The sequence below is a fragment of the Papio anubis genome, chromosome 1 (genome assembly GCF_008728515.1).
Source record: "Papio anubis isolate 15944 chromosome 1, Panubis1.0, whole genome shotgun sequence".
NCBI classification, from domain to species: Eukaryota; Metazoa; Chordata; class Mammalia; order Primates; family Cercopithecidae; genus Papio; species Papio anubis.
This window is the reverse complement of record NC_044976.1, coordinates 72705417-72721770: the sequence shown is the minus strand read 5'-3', so window position 1 is coordinate 72721770 and position 16354 is coordinate 72705417. Positions and strand designations below refer to the sequence as shown.

The 16354-nt window shown below is 36.4% G+C and overlaps 1 protein-coding gene across 9 annotated transcripts in view; it reads right to left on the bottom strand.

Annotated features, from left to right (window-relative positions):
- The window catches only part of LOC101000074 (serine/threonine-protein kinase TNNI3K), a 309317-nt gene that overhangs the window by 178864 nt on the left and 114099 nt on the right, over positions 1–16354 (bottom strand). For all 9 annotated transcript variants that reach the window (XM_021943016.2, XM_017962538.3, XM_009211007.4 and 6 more), the window contains 4 exons: positions 15580–15724; positions 15387–15491; positions 11343–11437; positions 10580–10729 (listed from right to left, as the gene is read on the bottom strand). In XM_021943016.2, coding sequence (XP_021798708.1) covers positions 10580–10729; positions 11343–11437; positions 15387–15491; positions 15580–15724 — 495 coding nt within the window. The remainder of the gene's footprint in view (positions 1–10579; positions 10730–11342; positions 11438–15386; positions 15492–15579; positions 15725–16354) is intronic.

Sequence of the window (16354 nt, the reverse complement as noted above, 5' to 3'; positions counted from 1 at the left end):
TCTGCTTCTGTCCTCCTTTTCCATATTACAATGAGCCCACTAGGATAATCCAGGATAATCTATCTCTTAAAGTCAGCTAAATAACAACCTTGATTCTTCCCTATGTAAGGCAGCCTACTTACAGTTCCAAAGAACAGGACCTAAACATTTTTGGCGGGGGGCATTACTCTACCTCCTTGATTTTTCCCCATGTGAGGTAGCCTGCTTACAGTTCCAGTGAACAGGAACTGAACATCTTTGAGGCGGCATTACTCTACCTACCACATCCAGTTTCATGAAGATTTCAGTGTGCCTGTGTCTTGCTTGTGTGTTGGTACTGCCTGCTGTTGAGCATTTCCTTTTCTTGCTTTGGTGGCCATTTTAACCTCAGGATAAAAGTAGTTCTACAGACCAGAAATTCCTTTGGAATTAAAATTTGGCCGACTGCCTTGACTCACATCCCATTTTGTGAGGCTGAGATGGGGGGATTGTTTGAGACCAGGAGTTGACTGGGCAACATAGCATGACCCCGATTTCTAAACAAAATTTTTTTTAAATTAGTGGGACATGGTAGCATCTGCCCGTAGTCCCAGCTACTGGGGAGACTGAGGTGGGAAAATCTCTTGAATCCAGGAGTTCAAGATTGTAGCAAGCTATGATCACACCATTGCACTCTAGCCTGGGCTAGACCTGGGTGAGACCCTGTCTCTAAAATAATAATAATAATAATAATACCACTCATCTGTTCCTTCCTAGATTCACAGATTCTAAGGTTGTTTTTTTTTGTTTGTTTGTTTGTTTGTTTTCCTCCTTCACACTCTTTGATCCCACATTAATAGGACCTATAGTGCTTTTGGAATCTTCCTTTTACTTAATTTGGTCTTCAAGCGTTTGGGCCCAGGAAAAACACAAAAACAAAAACTTTTTCTTATTTTTGTTTTTCCTAGGAGAGATTTCTTGGAGGAATAAAAACAACCCAAACCCCAAGCATTTACTCAAGCACAACAAAGCTTAATTCACAGAGCCCACCTTCCAGTCTATCTCAGCCCCTCTATAGAACTGACATCAGCTGACAGACGAGAGGGCCTCATGCTTTCCCCAGTGAAGCAGAAAGTTGCATCCTGAATCCTGAGTGCCTGTGTGAGTTAGTGATCACACCCTTGATGTTACCTTTCATTTCAACAGCTCTCTTGGCTCCACTTGCTCTGAGCAGTTTTCATTTCCTGCCAGCACAGTGGCACAATTTGCTGGCATTTTCTTTGGAATGCTTTTCATCAAGAGCCTAATGAGTGCCTGGGTTCTGGCTGATGATAAGCATGAGGCTGCCAGGGAAATGCCAAGAGGCCCCCTCAGCTCTGGAAGGCATCTCCGCCTGATTTCCCACCTCCTGCTAACTGTGGGCTAAGGCACCCACGTATGGGAAATTTTCCATGACTAGAACTGCTCTGACAAGCCACTAAAGTACATGCAAAGAAACCCGAAACCCCCTAAAGCCCAGTTCCTGGACACTTGGCCACAAGGAGTTAAGCAGAAAAATAAACCTTAATGGAGCTCACTAAATGGACTTGTTAAGCCAAACTCTCGATAATGGATACACCCAGATAACCAAGGCACACTAATGGAATACCTCCAGAGATAATCAAACTTCCACTAATTAAATAAAATGTTTTCCTATATCTAAGAATTTACTATCTACACCCAAGCATTTTACCAAAATAGAAGGTTGCTATGTTATTAGCCTAATGCAGCTCTAATGATGATCTGCGCTTTCAGGGTATTATTCACGGGAGCACCTGAGGGTTTTGGCAAATGTGATTCCTCTCCCAGCTTGAAATCTCTTTCATTTCCTGCTCCTCACTCTTCCAGTCCTATGTGTATTCTCCAAATTCAGTCCTTTCCTTTTAATTTGTCTGCTTGTGTTCCTTTACTTCTTATATTTTGTGTGATTTCTCCCCTTCTTAAATCTTCTTTGCTTTCAACTTTCTTAATAGTTATTTTAAAACCTAGATTTTGTTTAAGATGACAAGTCAATCCAAGAGACTGTTACAAAGACAGTTTAATATCTACATCATGGTCATATGTACAACAGATGCTTTACAATTATTTAAGAAGGGAAGTACGATTTATCTCCCTATAAGGTTGTCTATCTGTCCCCCACAATTTTAACTTAAAAACAATGAAAGCTGATTCTAACCTCTTGCTATGAGAATATTTTAAGAACTAGATCTGGAGATTCGTGGTAAATGATACCAGTACTAAGATCTCCATGATATGGTGACCCAGAGGCCCTTTGGGTTCATGGCTACGTAGAGAACATGGAGATTTAGTCTCAGTTACAGAAGGAATTCTCATTGACCTCATGTCTCACGTGCCCAGGTCATCAAAGGAGCAGCCTGGGCCTTGCCTTATACTTGGCCCAAATAATGAAACTTTCACAGCAATGATAAATATGAGGCTTTTTTCAATATTTTAATATATCCCCTTCCCATTATGTTAAAAACTAGTTCTCCAGAAGCATTGAAAAGTGGAATCAGAGGGTAGCTTTGGACATTTGTCCTTCAATGGCTCATCTTCCTCCTGACCACCCTGGTCCCATACACTGTTCATTATTAGATCAGATGCAACAAAAATTTCTGACTTGCTACATCTTCTCATCACTTAAACATGAAAGATGTCCTAATTTTATATCACAGAGAGGGAACTCACATCCCCTTTGACCCATTATTCTTGTCCCTTAATCAGCAGCCCCAGTAAGGATGTCACTAGTCCTTTACCTTAAGAGAAGAATCCACAGGCATGAAGAATGCTTTTGCCAAGATATTTTTATATCCAAACTAAATTATTTAGCTATCCTTTCTTTTTCTCTTTTTCTCATTCTGCCTTCCTTTCTGTTTTCTTTTCTTCTTCAAATATTCATTGTGCACCTATGAGGGCCCAGCTCCAATAACGTCTTCCCAGAGAGGCCTTCCCCTTCCATGATTACTCAATTTTAGATAGTATCCTTGAATTTTGTGTTCACCATTGCATTGCCTTTTTATTTTATTCATAGCACTTATTGTTAACCCATATTTTCTATTTGTTTTCTTGCTTGCAGCCTGTGTCTTCAAGTTAGAAATGCAAACTTTCTAAAATCAGGGAGATATTATCTGTTTTACTGCTCCTAGCACAGTGTCTATCACATGTTAGGTTGGCAATAAATTTTTGTTGCACGAATGAATGGTACTAGGTATGAGAGAGAGGGTTGAAGTAGAAATATTATTTACCCTTATATTCAATGCTATCTAGTGTAAAAAATTATATAAATATGATTTCACTCAAATTTTATTTAGCCAAGCTCTAGGAATAAAAGGTACAAAATGTGAACGTGTATAATGATGACTCTTACAACAGTCTGGAAGAGTCAGGAGAGTTGAGACTGTCTTTCAAGCTCAACTTGAAAGATGAGGACAAACTGATTAAGCAAAAAGGTAGCAGAAAAGCATTCCAGCCAGAATAAAATTTTGCAGTTCCAATGCATGGAAAGAGGAGCTTTAGAACATTCTTTAAAATATTTTGCCTATTTATTTGAATATTAGGATTGTGCGGTTAATAAGGAACCTATGATATTTACAGAAATAGTTACAGAGACAACAGAAAAGTGGTAGTTAGTATTTCTTAGAATATCAACTCACCAGATGCCATGTAGTAGAACATGGAAAAGAATGTTATGTCTAAAATATTTTCCTCCTGTCTCTGTTATTGATTTCAACAAGCATGTATTGAACATCTATTAGGAGTCATCCACTGAATTCAAATTTTTGGAAGACAATGAATTAATGGCCCAAATGCTTGCTCTCACGAAGTTTACAATTTGGTAAGAGGAGAGAGTATTTCAGTATAAAGTGGTAAACACAGAGATAGAGATGTGCACGTAACAAAAAAAAATATAAAGAAAGGATGTGTGTGCTAGACTGGAATGTCAGGGAAGACTTTCTAGAAATCTTCAATAAGACTAGGAGACTTCCATAAACTAAGTCTTGAAGACCAAGTGGTAATCATAAATTAAAAAATGGGGTGACATGGGGAGGACAGAGAGGATATAAAAGCAGATTGGACTGTCATGAGAAAAGTCTTGGAAACATGAAATAACATGATATGTGTAGAGATGATGAGCAGTTTTATACTATTCCTATTAAGTGAATTGACACTGGCTCACAGGGCTAATTATGTGGATTTCATAAGTTAATATATGTGAAGTATTTAGAACGTGCATGACAGAGAGTGAACACTGAGTGAATGTTGGTGATCTAGTGAGTATGATGATGGTTGTGGCATCTGGGGTTGCCCATGTAACAGGAGTAAGAGGATATGAGGTTCAAGAGGCAAGAAGTACACAAGACGATAAAGTCTCTGTATGTTATGATATCAAGCTGGGACTTTTTCTTATGGGTGACAGTATATCAGAGAAAGGTTTTAGACTGGGGAATAATATGGCCTTATTTGCACCTTGAATCTATCTCTGTCTACAGTTGGAAAATTTTAAAATGCTGAGGACAAAAAAGGGCAGTTATGAGGTTATTAAAATGGATTAGAAAAAGTATTATGATGATCTGAACTAAAATCGTGATAGTAAAAAAAAGAAAAAAGGATGGATTAAAAATGCACTTATTAAACAAAATAAAGAAGACTTTTTGATCGAATGGATAGGATGTGTGCTGGGAGGAGAAGTTGCGGAGGAAAAGGTAATCAAGCATCATTCAAGATTTCTGACCTAAGTGACAAAGTGGATGGTAATACCATTAAATGGCTGATTGAATAAAGGATACATAGTAGAAGAAACAGAATCATGAGGACAAAAAAAATGTTAAGTTCAATTTTGAACTTGTTGAGTTTTGCAGGGTCCTCAGATATCCAAGCAAAGAAATCAAGCAGTCAGTTGGTGTGGTAGTTTGAAAATATGATCACAAATTCTCTGACATTCCTCCTTGACCATGGAGAAAAACCCTGCTGTAGGAAACAGGCTTGCAAATTTGTGCCATAGTTTTAAAATATTGTTTTATATATTTGCATGCAACTACGCACATTAGAATAATGTCTTTGGATTACTTTCATAATATTTTGATTAGTTATTTTCAAAATCTCCTTTATTTTGCTTCAGTTCTGAGGCTTAAAATTAATGGTATAACTTGAGCCATAAATAAAAAATACCAATATAACAAAACACACACTTTTATATATGCAGGGATTGTCCAGAGGCGTTTGGCAAGAATATAAGCCCTTCATTAGAGGGTTTATAGTGGATGCCTATTATCCTAATATATCATAATTTCTAACTGTACACTAAAGCATGTTACAAATTAGGAAAGACCATGAAGTTTGGGAGTTAGGTGGATTCGATTGAATCTCTGCTCTGCATTTACCAATAATAGCTACTGCCATTCTTATTGAGACTCTGTTATGTGCCAAGCACTTAAAATCTTATCCTTAAACCTCATCAGAATTCTGTAAAGTGGTTATTAATATCCTCATTTTGAATTTGAGGGTAAATGCTGAAAGAGGTTAAAGAACTTGCCCAAGGTCATTAAATAATAAGGATGGAGTTTTGGCTTAGATCTAATTTTACAGTGTGTTGGTAAGAGCTTGAATTCTACAATAAGACAGACCCCCTATTTGGTATTGACGCTCTACTCAACAACTGCATGGGTTGGGCAAGTGTGACTCAACAGCCCTAGGTCTTAATCTCTTTATCTGTAAAACAAAGATAATAACAATTTAAAGGGTTACTTTGATTAAATTATATATACATATACATGTATATGTAAAAGATACTCAATGAACGTAAGTTCTCTTTTACTATTCATTTTAAGTATGTGAATTCTTACATTATTATATTTCAAAAAACATTTTTGTGAGTTATCTCCCTGCAATGATGAAGGTTCTTCCATTCTAATGACAGTTGAGATTATTTTACTTATTTTTTAAAAGAGAGCAGCTAAACATGTAAGAAGATAACCAGTATACAAAAACAAAAATTCACACATAGATTCCTTACCCCAATCCACTCTTGCACACTGAACTAGTATCACTAAACTAAGTAACTAAACTTGAAATAGATAGGAATTCAATATAGAAAAAGCCTGGGAGTTCATAATCCATTGGTGAAAATTTATCAAATAATGTAATGTATCTCTCTCTTCTTACTTGTACTCCTCTCCCACCCTCATCTCTCAGTTATTTTTTTACTGTCTAAAAACTGTAGAAACTCATTACTGTAAGATTTCATTACTTTAAGAGAATACACTATAGTACGTTTACTACAAATAATTCACACTATACTAAACTTGTCAAAAGGAATGAACAAAGTATATATCATGGTAGAGGAGCCTTGATTTTTATTGTTTTTGCTCACTTATTCACTAATTCTCCACCTCCAGCTTCTTGTCACTGTGAATTAGGCACCTTTGCCGTATACAAATATTGTATTCTGGGTAATTAGATATTGTGATAGGAGCCTCTGTGTATTACTTTAACTGGTGTCAGTACTGAAGTGAATAAGAAGTTTTTAGTTCTGTTTCAGTTTGGGTTATTTTCTGACCCTAAACAGCCTGATATAAAGGAGTGCTTTTCTTTGTCAAAGGCAGCCTTTTCAAATCTAACTGCCAAACACACTATTGAGCTATGTGTTCAATTCTAATTGGCTGAGATCATTTCAATTCGGCAGTTTCATCTTTAATGCAATGGATGTAAGATTATGTGTAGGTCTTTTCAATGGGTTTTCCATACTAGTGATTAGGGCAGAGGATTTGAACATAAGCAGGCTGCTGGCTATTTCTTCTGACCAATTTAAATTGATTCATACAGGTCCTTTGTACCACAGGGAAACGGCAGAACAAATCCAAGTGAGTGAGACAGCGATCGCTACACTTTCAGATGGAATAGTAGAAACGAAGAAGGGGGGAGATGGGGAGGGGAAACACTCTAAATACTGTAAAATTGCAGCTCTAAGCAGTCTGGCAGATAAATATTGAAACTTAAACAGTAGGCTTCTGTGTAGGATGAAGGTCACCAGGAAAATTATTTTCAAGATTGATTTTGATATATTTAGGTTAGAAGAGCTATGCAAATAGAAAGCATTCTTTATATCTGATTCCACAGGGAACCATAGTGAGTAAACCCTTTTCTGAAAATATTCCAAAAGAGTATATATAACTCTTCCAGAACTCCAAATCACACTTCAATGTGCCATATCCGAATAGTAGAAAGAAGGTCAGCTAAAATTTAGCTTGGGTCAGGTGAAAACTTTGGCTTAAAGCCATTCAGACAGAGATGGGTGCTGCTGAGAAAGACTCCACAGTTTTCTGTTAAGAGATTAGACTAGGATGGACTATTTAAATTGAATGTATCCAAAAGTACACCTATTCAAATAGATACCCTTGATTGTGAAGCTCCCTTCTTGTTTATCTCTCCCGGGATAGGATAGGGTACATGGTAAACCACAATGGGGCTATTCTTACATCAAATAAAGTTTTAGTCCTTCCTCAACTTTACCTTGAAATTGCTCAGGGAACTCCTTAGTATGCCATATCAATTAATATAGTAATTCCCTCTCCAAGGAGACAGGGAAGCATTTTTTGTTTCAAATGATACAGGGACAGGTGCACTGCTGACAATATTAACAAGGCCACTTCAATTCTCCCTGAACACATGAAAACAATGCAACATTTTTTTAGGAAGAGAAAAATAGCAACAATTTCATTTTGTCATTTGACTTGCTTTGCCCTAGAACATATGCAAAACATCCATCTGTCTTCTGAGCAAGAACATTCAATTTGTTAAAATTCATAGTAATAATGGAATGCAACACTGATGCCTGGCACATTAGTTTGAACAAATACGGTGACAAATACAGCATATGTTGCAGAGGCCAGTGGGCAAGTCCTCTAAGCTAAAGGATCTTTGTTGACATTTCATAGGAAATCTTAGAAGCTTACACAATGATTCATTGTTTCATAAAAGTGTGGAATTCCACGAAAAATAAAAGTAAAGCCAGTTTTCGACTATCACTCTCAATCAACTAAAAACAAACAAAGCCAACCCCTGTGAAGAGATAGCTGCAGCAGCAATTTCTGAGCTGCCTTCCGGAAGACTAATGCTTTGTAAACAGTCTTACACTGAAGCTCACATTTCTTGAGAGACACTGTCTGAGAATCACTTGAATAAATGCAGTGTGTTGAGGAGATAGAATTTAGTAAGGCCTCCTGAGATTTCAGAACATTTAAAATTTTCCAATTGATATTTAGATATGGAGCGACCTATATTTTTTAATACAAAGTACAACACCTTTATATCTAATAGAAATGCAACCATATGTTCAATGAAAGACATATATCTAGGTATATGAATGTTCATAACACAATACTCTTAATAGCACCAAATTGAAAATTATCCAAATGCTCATGAACAGTAGAATGAATTAAAAAAATTGTGATATAGTCACAAAACATTATACTATACAACATAAGAATGAACAATCTATAACTGCCTGCAACAATGTGAATGAATCCCACATATTTTTGGCTGAGAAAAGCCAGACACAAAGAAGTACATACCATAACATTTCATTTATATAAAGTGCAGAAAGTGGCAAAACAACTATGCCACAAGAAGGCACAGTAACCTCCTTAGGGGAGTGATTGGAAGAGAATGTCAATGGGGCTTTTAGGGGATTTGTTATGTTCAGTTTCTTCATTTGAGTGCTGGGTTAGTTCAATCTGTGAAATTCATTGAGCTATACAGTTATAATACGTGCAAAGGTGTATGTGTTTGTATTTATACAATATTCAAATAAAAAGCAAACTAAGCCCACCAAAACACAGCAGGCCTATATCTAACTCATTACTTAATATTCTATGTCTGCTCACTTGTCTTTATTAAAGTAACTCCCATATTGTTTTTCTACTAGCAGTCTTCAGACCTGTACATTTTTCCTTCTCCTTGTCTATACACTTACTGCATGCTTACAACAGCCCCTCATTTTCATTCATCACACTATATTTCTTCTTTCATTGATGGACTTTCATGTCTCACTTTATTTATTTATTTATTTATTTATTTATTCATTTATTTATTTATTTTTGAGACGGAGTCTCGCCCTCTTGCCAGGCTGAAGTGCAATGGCGTGATCTCAGCTCACTGCAACTTCTGCCTCCAGCGTTCAAATGATTCTCCTGCCTCAGCCTCCAGAGTAGCTGAGATTGCAAGCATCCACCATTGCACCCAACTAAGTTTTGTATTTTTAGTAGAGACGGGGTTTCACCATGTTGGCCAGGCTGGTCTCGAACTCCTGACCTCGTGATCTGCCCACCTTGGCCTCCCAAAGTGCTGGGATTATAGGCGTGAGCCACCGTGCCTGGCCCATATCCCACTTTAGTCATAAAACCTTTAAATCAACTTGGTAGGCTAGGAAATCTTATAGCTTAATAATTGCTATTTTCAGTACAATCTTTTAGGATTCTAGTATTTAAAAAGATAACTATGTTTCTTTACATATTTTTAATATCGTAAAAAGACAATGCAGTCATCAAAAGTTAAAATAACAATTAAAATGTGACTTTAAAATCTGGTATATTTTTTAAAGTATTCAATTATAACCTGTAATTTCAAAGACAATATATACTATCATAAAAGACTATGTATTCTTTCATAAAAATTTAAACTCCTTAGGAGTGTATGTGTATATGGAGAACTCGCTTATGAGGCAAATATATCTCAATAACAATTACAAAGATGCTTTTCACCATCTGAATGTCTTTGGTTACTTCTCCTTTGAAATGATGAATTTGTTCTCAATCATCTTTATTTCTGAGTTACTACTACTACACTACTATCACACTAAAATAGCAATTAGTATTTATTTTGTGTCAGCCACTGTTCTAAGCAATTTGCGTATATTATCTCATTTAATCCTTACAATCTTATGAAGTAGAAGTTATAATCCTTATTTTTCAGATGAAGAAAATGGAGCTCAGAAATATTAAATAATTTGCACAAGGTCAAATAATATGGCTTGATTTAAATCCAGTTGTTCTCATACCAGATCTCAAGTTTTCACCACTTTGAGCTCAGATAAGTTTATACTTAAGCAAATAAGTTTATATTCAAATAAGTTTACACTTGGCTCCGTCACATTTTTCTAGCACAGGCATTGTCAGCAGGGTTAGATCTGACAAATATTTCTTTTTTCCCCCATTGTACTCACTTCTTTCTTATAAATTTGAAACCACATCAAAATTCCCCCATATAAGAAATAAAGATTAGCTCTGAGCCCACTCTACTATCATTAGCCATCACAATTTTGTTTCTCTGGTACTTAGAAATGTGACTATTCCCTTTCAAAATGCCAATACTGAGAATGCCTTTGGCTCATCTGCAGCCTAGGAGTTGCCTTCTCTGATTACAGTGTATTGGACTCTTTGATCCAAGGCCCCAGAAACTCAAGTAAAATCTACAGAAGAAATGAGAGTGTTCAAGTCATGCAAGCAAAGTAATTATTGATGCACTGACATAATCTATGCACACAGTTCAATGTACCACTATAGAGACACGATGATTAAAAATATACCTTTTTCATAAGCCCACATCAAACATGTCTGCTCATCTTTTTCACCACTAGACCTGCTGGGATCACAAGCCACTAGATTCATATCAGCTCCATTATCCAGTAAGAACTGAACCAGGCGAATGTGACCGTGGTAGCAAGCAGAGTGTAATCCTGTAACAGAAAAGAATTGAAAGAACAAAAGGAGAAAAAAGAAAAACTGCACCCCAAATTTTCAAAAGACAGTTATCACCACATAATAGCATTATTTCCAAAGGGATGAAGTAAGGATTGATTTCTTTGATAAAGAACTCATTTTATTATTGACCAAAAGAGACATTACTTTGAGCAAAACGGGTATTCTATTGTACTCAGTCTTCTATAGAGACTGTCTTTTCCTCAGTACAATTATAGTATTTCTACATCCACCGTAATTACCAAGAACAAGTGTTAGCATCTTTCCACATGTAAAAGAACAAAGACCTGACACAGGTATTTTTTTTTTTGATCACCAAATCAAGGGCAGAGCAGTGTGATCAGTCTGTCCCTAGTGCAGGTCATAAGAGGATGCACTGACTGCAAATAATTTAACACAATAATAAAATTGACCAAGTCAGTCTGCTTTTCATTATTATCAGTCATTATCAATTATAAATGATGCCAGTTGATAAAATACCCTTTCCCACTGGAGTTGAGCACTCCCAATGCCCCCACATCCCTTTGCATACCGTTATTCTTAATCACTGACAAGCATCTAGAACTAGTGATGTTTTCATCACAGTCTTACCAGTGTGCCCATCCCTTCCTTGGTGGTTGATGTTTATGATGTTCTGATCAAGAAGAAATTTGACTAGGTCAATTCTCTTGCCATAGGTACAAGCACTGAAAAAAAACATAAAACAAGAAAGATAGAAGGCCCTTGTTATGGACTAAACTGTGCCCTCTCCCCTACACCTCAAAAAATCATATGTTGAAGGTATAACCCTCATAACCTGACAATGAGACTGTATTTAGGGATTGTGTCTTTAAAGAGGTACTTAACTTAAAATGGGGTCATTAGGGTGGGCCCCAATTCAATATGACTGACATCCTTATAAGAAGAATCTGGGATGAAGACACAGGTGACATAGACAGAGAGGCAGCCATGTGAAGACACAGCAAGAAGGCAGCCATCTGCAAGCCAAGGAAAGAGGCCTCAGGAGAAGCCAAACCTGTTGACATCTTGATCTTGGACTTCTATCCTCCAGAACTGTGAGATGATAAATTTCTGTTGCTTAAGCCACCCAGTCTGTGATATTTCTTTATGGCAGTCCTAACAAAAAAATGTAGCCCTGATTAAGTCAGGCATTCTAGACGCACACATGTATATAAGAGAGCCAAAGAAACAGAGAAGGGAGGAGATGATGAAAAATAAACAAGCACCATCTACAAAGGCTAAATAAAAACGTGGATATACGGTGAGAAAAATTCTAAAGATTCTCACATCTGGATCTTTAAGAAAAGAGCTGTATAAAATTTCCAGTGTTTTTTATCAAATGTTTTCAGGGATATTAGTTATTTTTCATAAAAGGACATAAGATATAAGAGATCCGTGCATTTTTAGCTGCAGGACCTAGGAATTATTCTGCAGGACAATCAAATTAGAAATTCAGGAGGGTTCTGAGAGTTTTAGTCAAATCCAGGGCACAATCTGAAATTATTCCCGGTAAAACCATCTACTGTCTCTTCAAATACTTCCTTGACCAGAGAGTAAGATCTCAAAGCTTTCATTTTACTGAAGGAGCATTAGTTGTGGACTCAAAATCCAGAATTCTGCCACACACAAACCAGAGGTCCTGGACAAGTTCTTTGACCTCTGTGAGTTTTAGTTTTACCATCTATAAAACAATGATAGACAATACTTTCTCAAGTTGCCAAATTGATGCTGAAATTTCAAGTAAATTAATGCTTATAGAATCACATTACAAATTGTAGAGGACATTTCATTATCAGCTTTTTCCAGTTGTGAGAAAGTATTTGTGGAAAAAGTAATAAATTTCAAGATGCGAGGAAGTAAGATTTTTTAAGATAAATTTTGCAAATAGATTTGTTGAAATACTTAGCTGAAATTCTGATTTCTACTGTTTACTGGGAAAGCTAAGATGCATTGAGAAAAAGATTTTGTATGAAATTAACATGCCTAGTAATGACTACTGGATTTAACTTTTTGATTAGTAATTCTCTCATAAATGTTCTTTTCCTGTAGTTTCCCTCATACCTCTGCTTTTGCTATCACTTGTTAACTAACAATACTCTATATTCAAATCATGAAGAGATATGAGGTATGTAATAAGTGACTGGAACGAACTAGCATTGGGCAAAGCCTCAACTAAATAATGGCTAAAGGAAGGGCATAGGGACTTGGTTCTAGAAAAAAGAGGGAGTTCACTGGGTCTTAGCATTTCCTCCTCCGGGGATGGCATTGCCTAAGTCATTTTTCTTTCATGAAATACCATTCATTCTTCATCCGATTAAACTGAATATGAAGTATTCTAATGAACCAAAGGCAGACTTCATTGCTGACCCCTCTGCTTCTTTGTAATTTCAATCTTACAGTGCTTATCACACTGTGATATGGTACTGGATACACCTCTGTTTACCTTGATACCTTACAATAGGGCTATTTTAAGGATGGAAAGAATCCTGTCATCTTAATGTCCCTAGTAGCAGCAATACAAGGTAGGTGTTTAATAACTCTTTCTTGAATTATTGAGTGAATAAAAAAACTACCATCTCAGTGCAATATATCATGTCATTAACTATTTGCATTATAAATACGACCCATAACAGTACACATTTAATATTGATTCATTGCTCTTTTTCAAAGAAACTACTTACAGAAAATGAGTTCTGAATATATGCACATATATATGTATACATATGAGTGTATATATATACATACATACATGCACATATATAATGCACATATATGTGTATATGTGTACATCTATATACACATATATATTTATATATATGTGTGTGTATACATATGAAAACCACAAGAGAAATGTGCTGAGTGCTTACTCTGTGCAAAATACTATGATTGTACATAGAAAAATTCGTATTCAGAGTGAATTCCTCATGTAAAAGGAGACTCTTTTATAAATATTTGCTTAAAATGAATACAATAAAAACATTAATCTGTTAACTCTGAGTAGCCACAGGCTTACACAAAATAAAACAATTGGGTATATACTTTCAACTCACTTCACAAATCTTCTCATATAGACAATCTTTTGGAGGTGACAGTCACCCTCTGATTACAGTTGGTTTCAATTTTAGTGCATGAAGTAGCAAAATGATTTGAAAACTAGCCTGAGGTGTCAGCTGTAACAGGCATGACCTAATGGGAAAGAGAATACCAGCAACCACTACATATCAGTTCTGCCAACTGTCCCCTGCAGGGACAGATTCCACTGAACCGTTTGACTGAAGGTATGATCTAAGGAGTTCTTGCATCTGTTCTGTTACTGACTGTGTAGAAAACAGACAAAATATTTTGGTACTAGAACATGAAGAAATGCAAAAAGCACAGGATTTAGAATTAGGTAGGCATTTGCAACATTATTTTCTATCCATAAGGAACTTTGGCAAGTCACTTAGCTTTTCTGATCCTCAATTTTCTCTCCTGTAAAAGAGAGATAATAAATCCAACTTCATAAAACGTTGTGAGGATTAGACGAGATAATGGATGCAAATCATCTGGCATATGGTCACTATTCCATAAACGGTGGTTTTACTTCATCGTTTTTTTGACCGAGTCTTTGGCTGACAAGAAAAATCTGGAAATGTATGTGAAATTTGACAGGTTGATGCCTGATGCAGAAGCACAAGCTTAATTTTAGTTTGGTAAGAAAAAAAGAGAGTCTCCTCATTTTTATTATTCATCAATGCAATGCAAAAACTTTATGTGAACAACAAATTAGTCTCAAATACATTTTTAGAGGTTAAAAACTAATAAAAAATATGTAATGTGTAGGCAAACGAACTAATTTTCAAGACCTACTAAATAAAAATTACTACAAACTATGCTTTTACTGTTATAGCAAAACAGTTACTCATTAAAAATGAAGGCCTTAGATTTTATAAAACATCCACCTTCCTTTTGGGCATTTTAGGGAACTATCGCTCTGACTTATTAGCAACCTTTTCTTTCTTTTCTTTTTCTCTCCTTTTATTTTTGGTTGCAACTTTTCTAATCCCAGCTGTTCCTTCAGTGTGCTTTTCTAGAGCACACCGTAAAGGGCTCTCATGAATTCCTAGAGAAGAGCTAATGCTTTCTTAGGTATTTGAGTGGCCACCCTGACTAGGCTTTTACAGGCTGACAGATGGATGTTTTAGATAGGTAGACACATTTTCACGTAAGGTTTAAGTGGAAAGGAAAAAAGTGTCACATTTAATGCTGATGAATTCTGGTAATGAGATTCTTGTTGGAGGAGGATTATGGGAGCATCCCTTTTTGGCAGCTTTCCATGGAGTGAAGAGGAATAGAAGCAATATGCTTACAGATGTTGATATGCCTGTTGCCTTGGCAACATCAGTCCCTGTCTTTGTGGCTGCTGCCAGGAACGCAGCATCTGGCTTCGGCCCCATCTGTTGTACGGACTGCAGCATCTGCCTCCACCTTTTCTTCCCTGCATCTAGCTCGGGCTCTTTGTCCTCTGCCCTACCTCTGCTATTGCTCTCTGATTGCAACATCTGCCACTATTTGTTCTTGCTTTATGCACACAACTTCAGGTGCTTTAGAGTGTCGGCTAAGTTTAGTCGCTATTGCACTTAAATATTCTTTTACCTATGAAAAGCAGTTTCACTGAAGATGTTTTCCTTAGTCAGACTTTCTGTTCCTGATACTTGGATGATTTCCTTGGCAACTTCAAATTTGCCATTGTAGCATGCCCTAGATTTGAAGAAAATATGTTGTTAATATTGTAAGCAAGTACATGCAGTATACCTGGAGGACCTATGGAATGCTACATAATACTCACAGGTGCAAGGGGGTATCTCCATAGATATTAACAGCATGAGGTTGAACTTCCAAATCACTTTGCAGCAGATACTTAACTATATCATGGTGTCCAAATCGAGAACAGAAATGGAGCGGGACATGGTCTTCATTATCTTGAGCATTCACTGTTATCAGCAAGAAAGAAAAGGATATGTTATCTGGAATTCTTTGTTTCTCAACCTTCATATGTATAGTGCCACAGACATTTCGAAGTACTTGAGTGATTCCTGGAAATGCCAGTTAATGATAATAGTAAAGGAAGTTAAGGACGACCAATTTTTAAAATTATAATTTTATTCTATTGCCTACTACCACATTAAACAGGTTTCCTTCTAGCTTCCATAAATTCTATGGAACACATTAAATCAAATCTATCTCAAACAATGGAACAGTTTGGGAAACTAATAGCATCCAAAAGGTACACGTGGACTTGTTTCCACAAGGATCACCTTTCAAATTGATTTTTTTTTTCTCTGAATGATGTTAAGAATTACAGATCCTGGCCAGAGCACCATTCCCAGGGATTTGGGTCCAGTAGGTTAGAGTGGGACCCCACAACCTGTATGTTTACAATACTATTGTAAACAGCTCTGATGTATATCCTTAGCTGAAAATTACCATAGTACACTATGCAAAGCATGGTATCATGAAAGGAAAAGTGCTTTAGACTTAGGCAGACCTCATTAATTGTTTTACTTTAGACAGGTTATTTAAAATTCAATTCTTAATCCAATAGTGCACATTTGTCCTTCTCT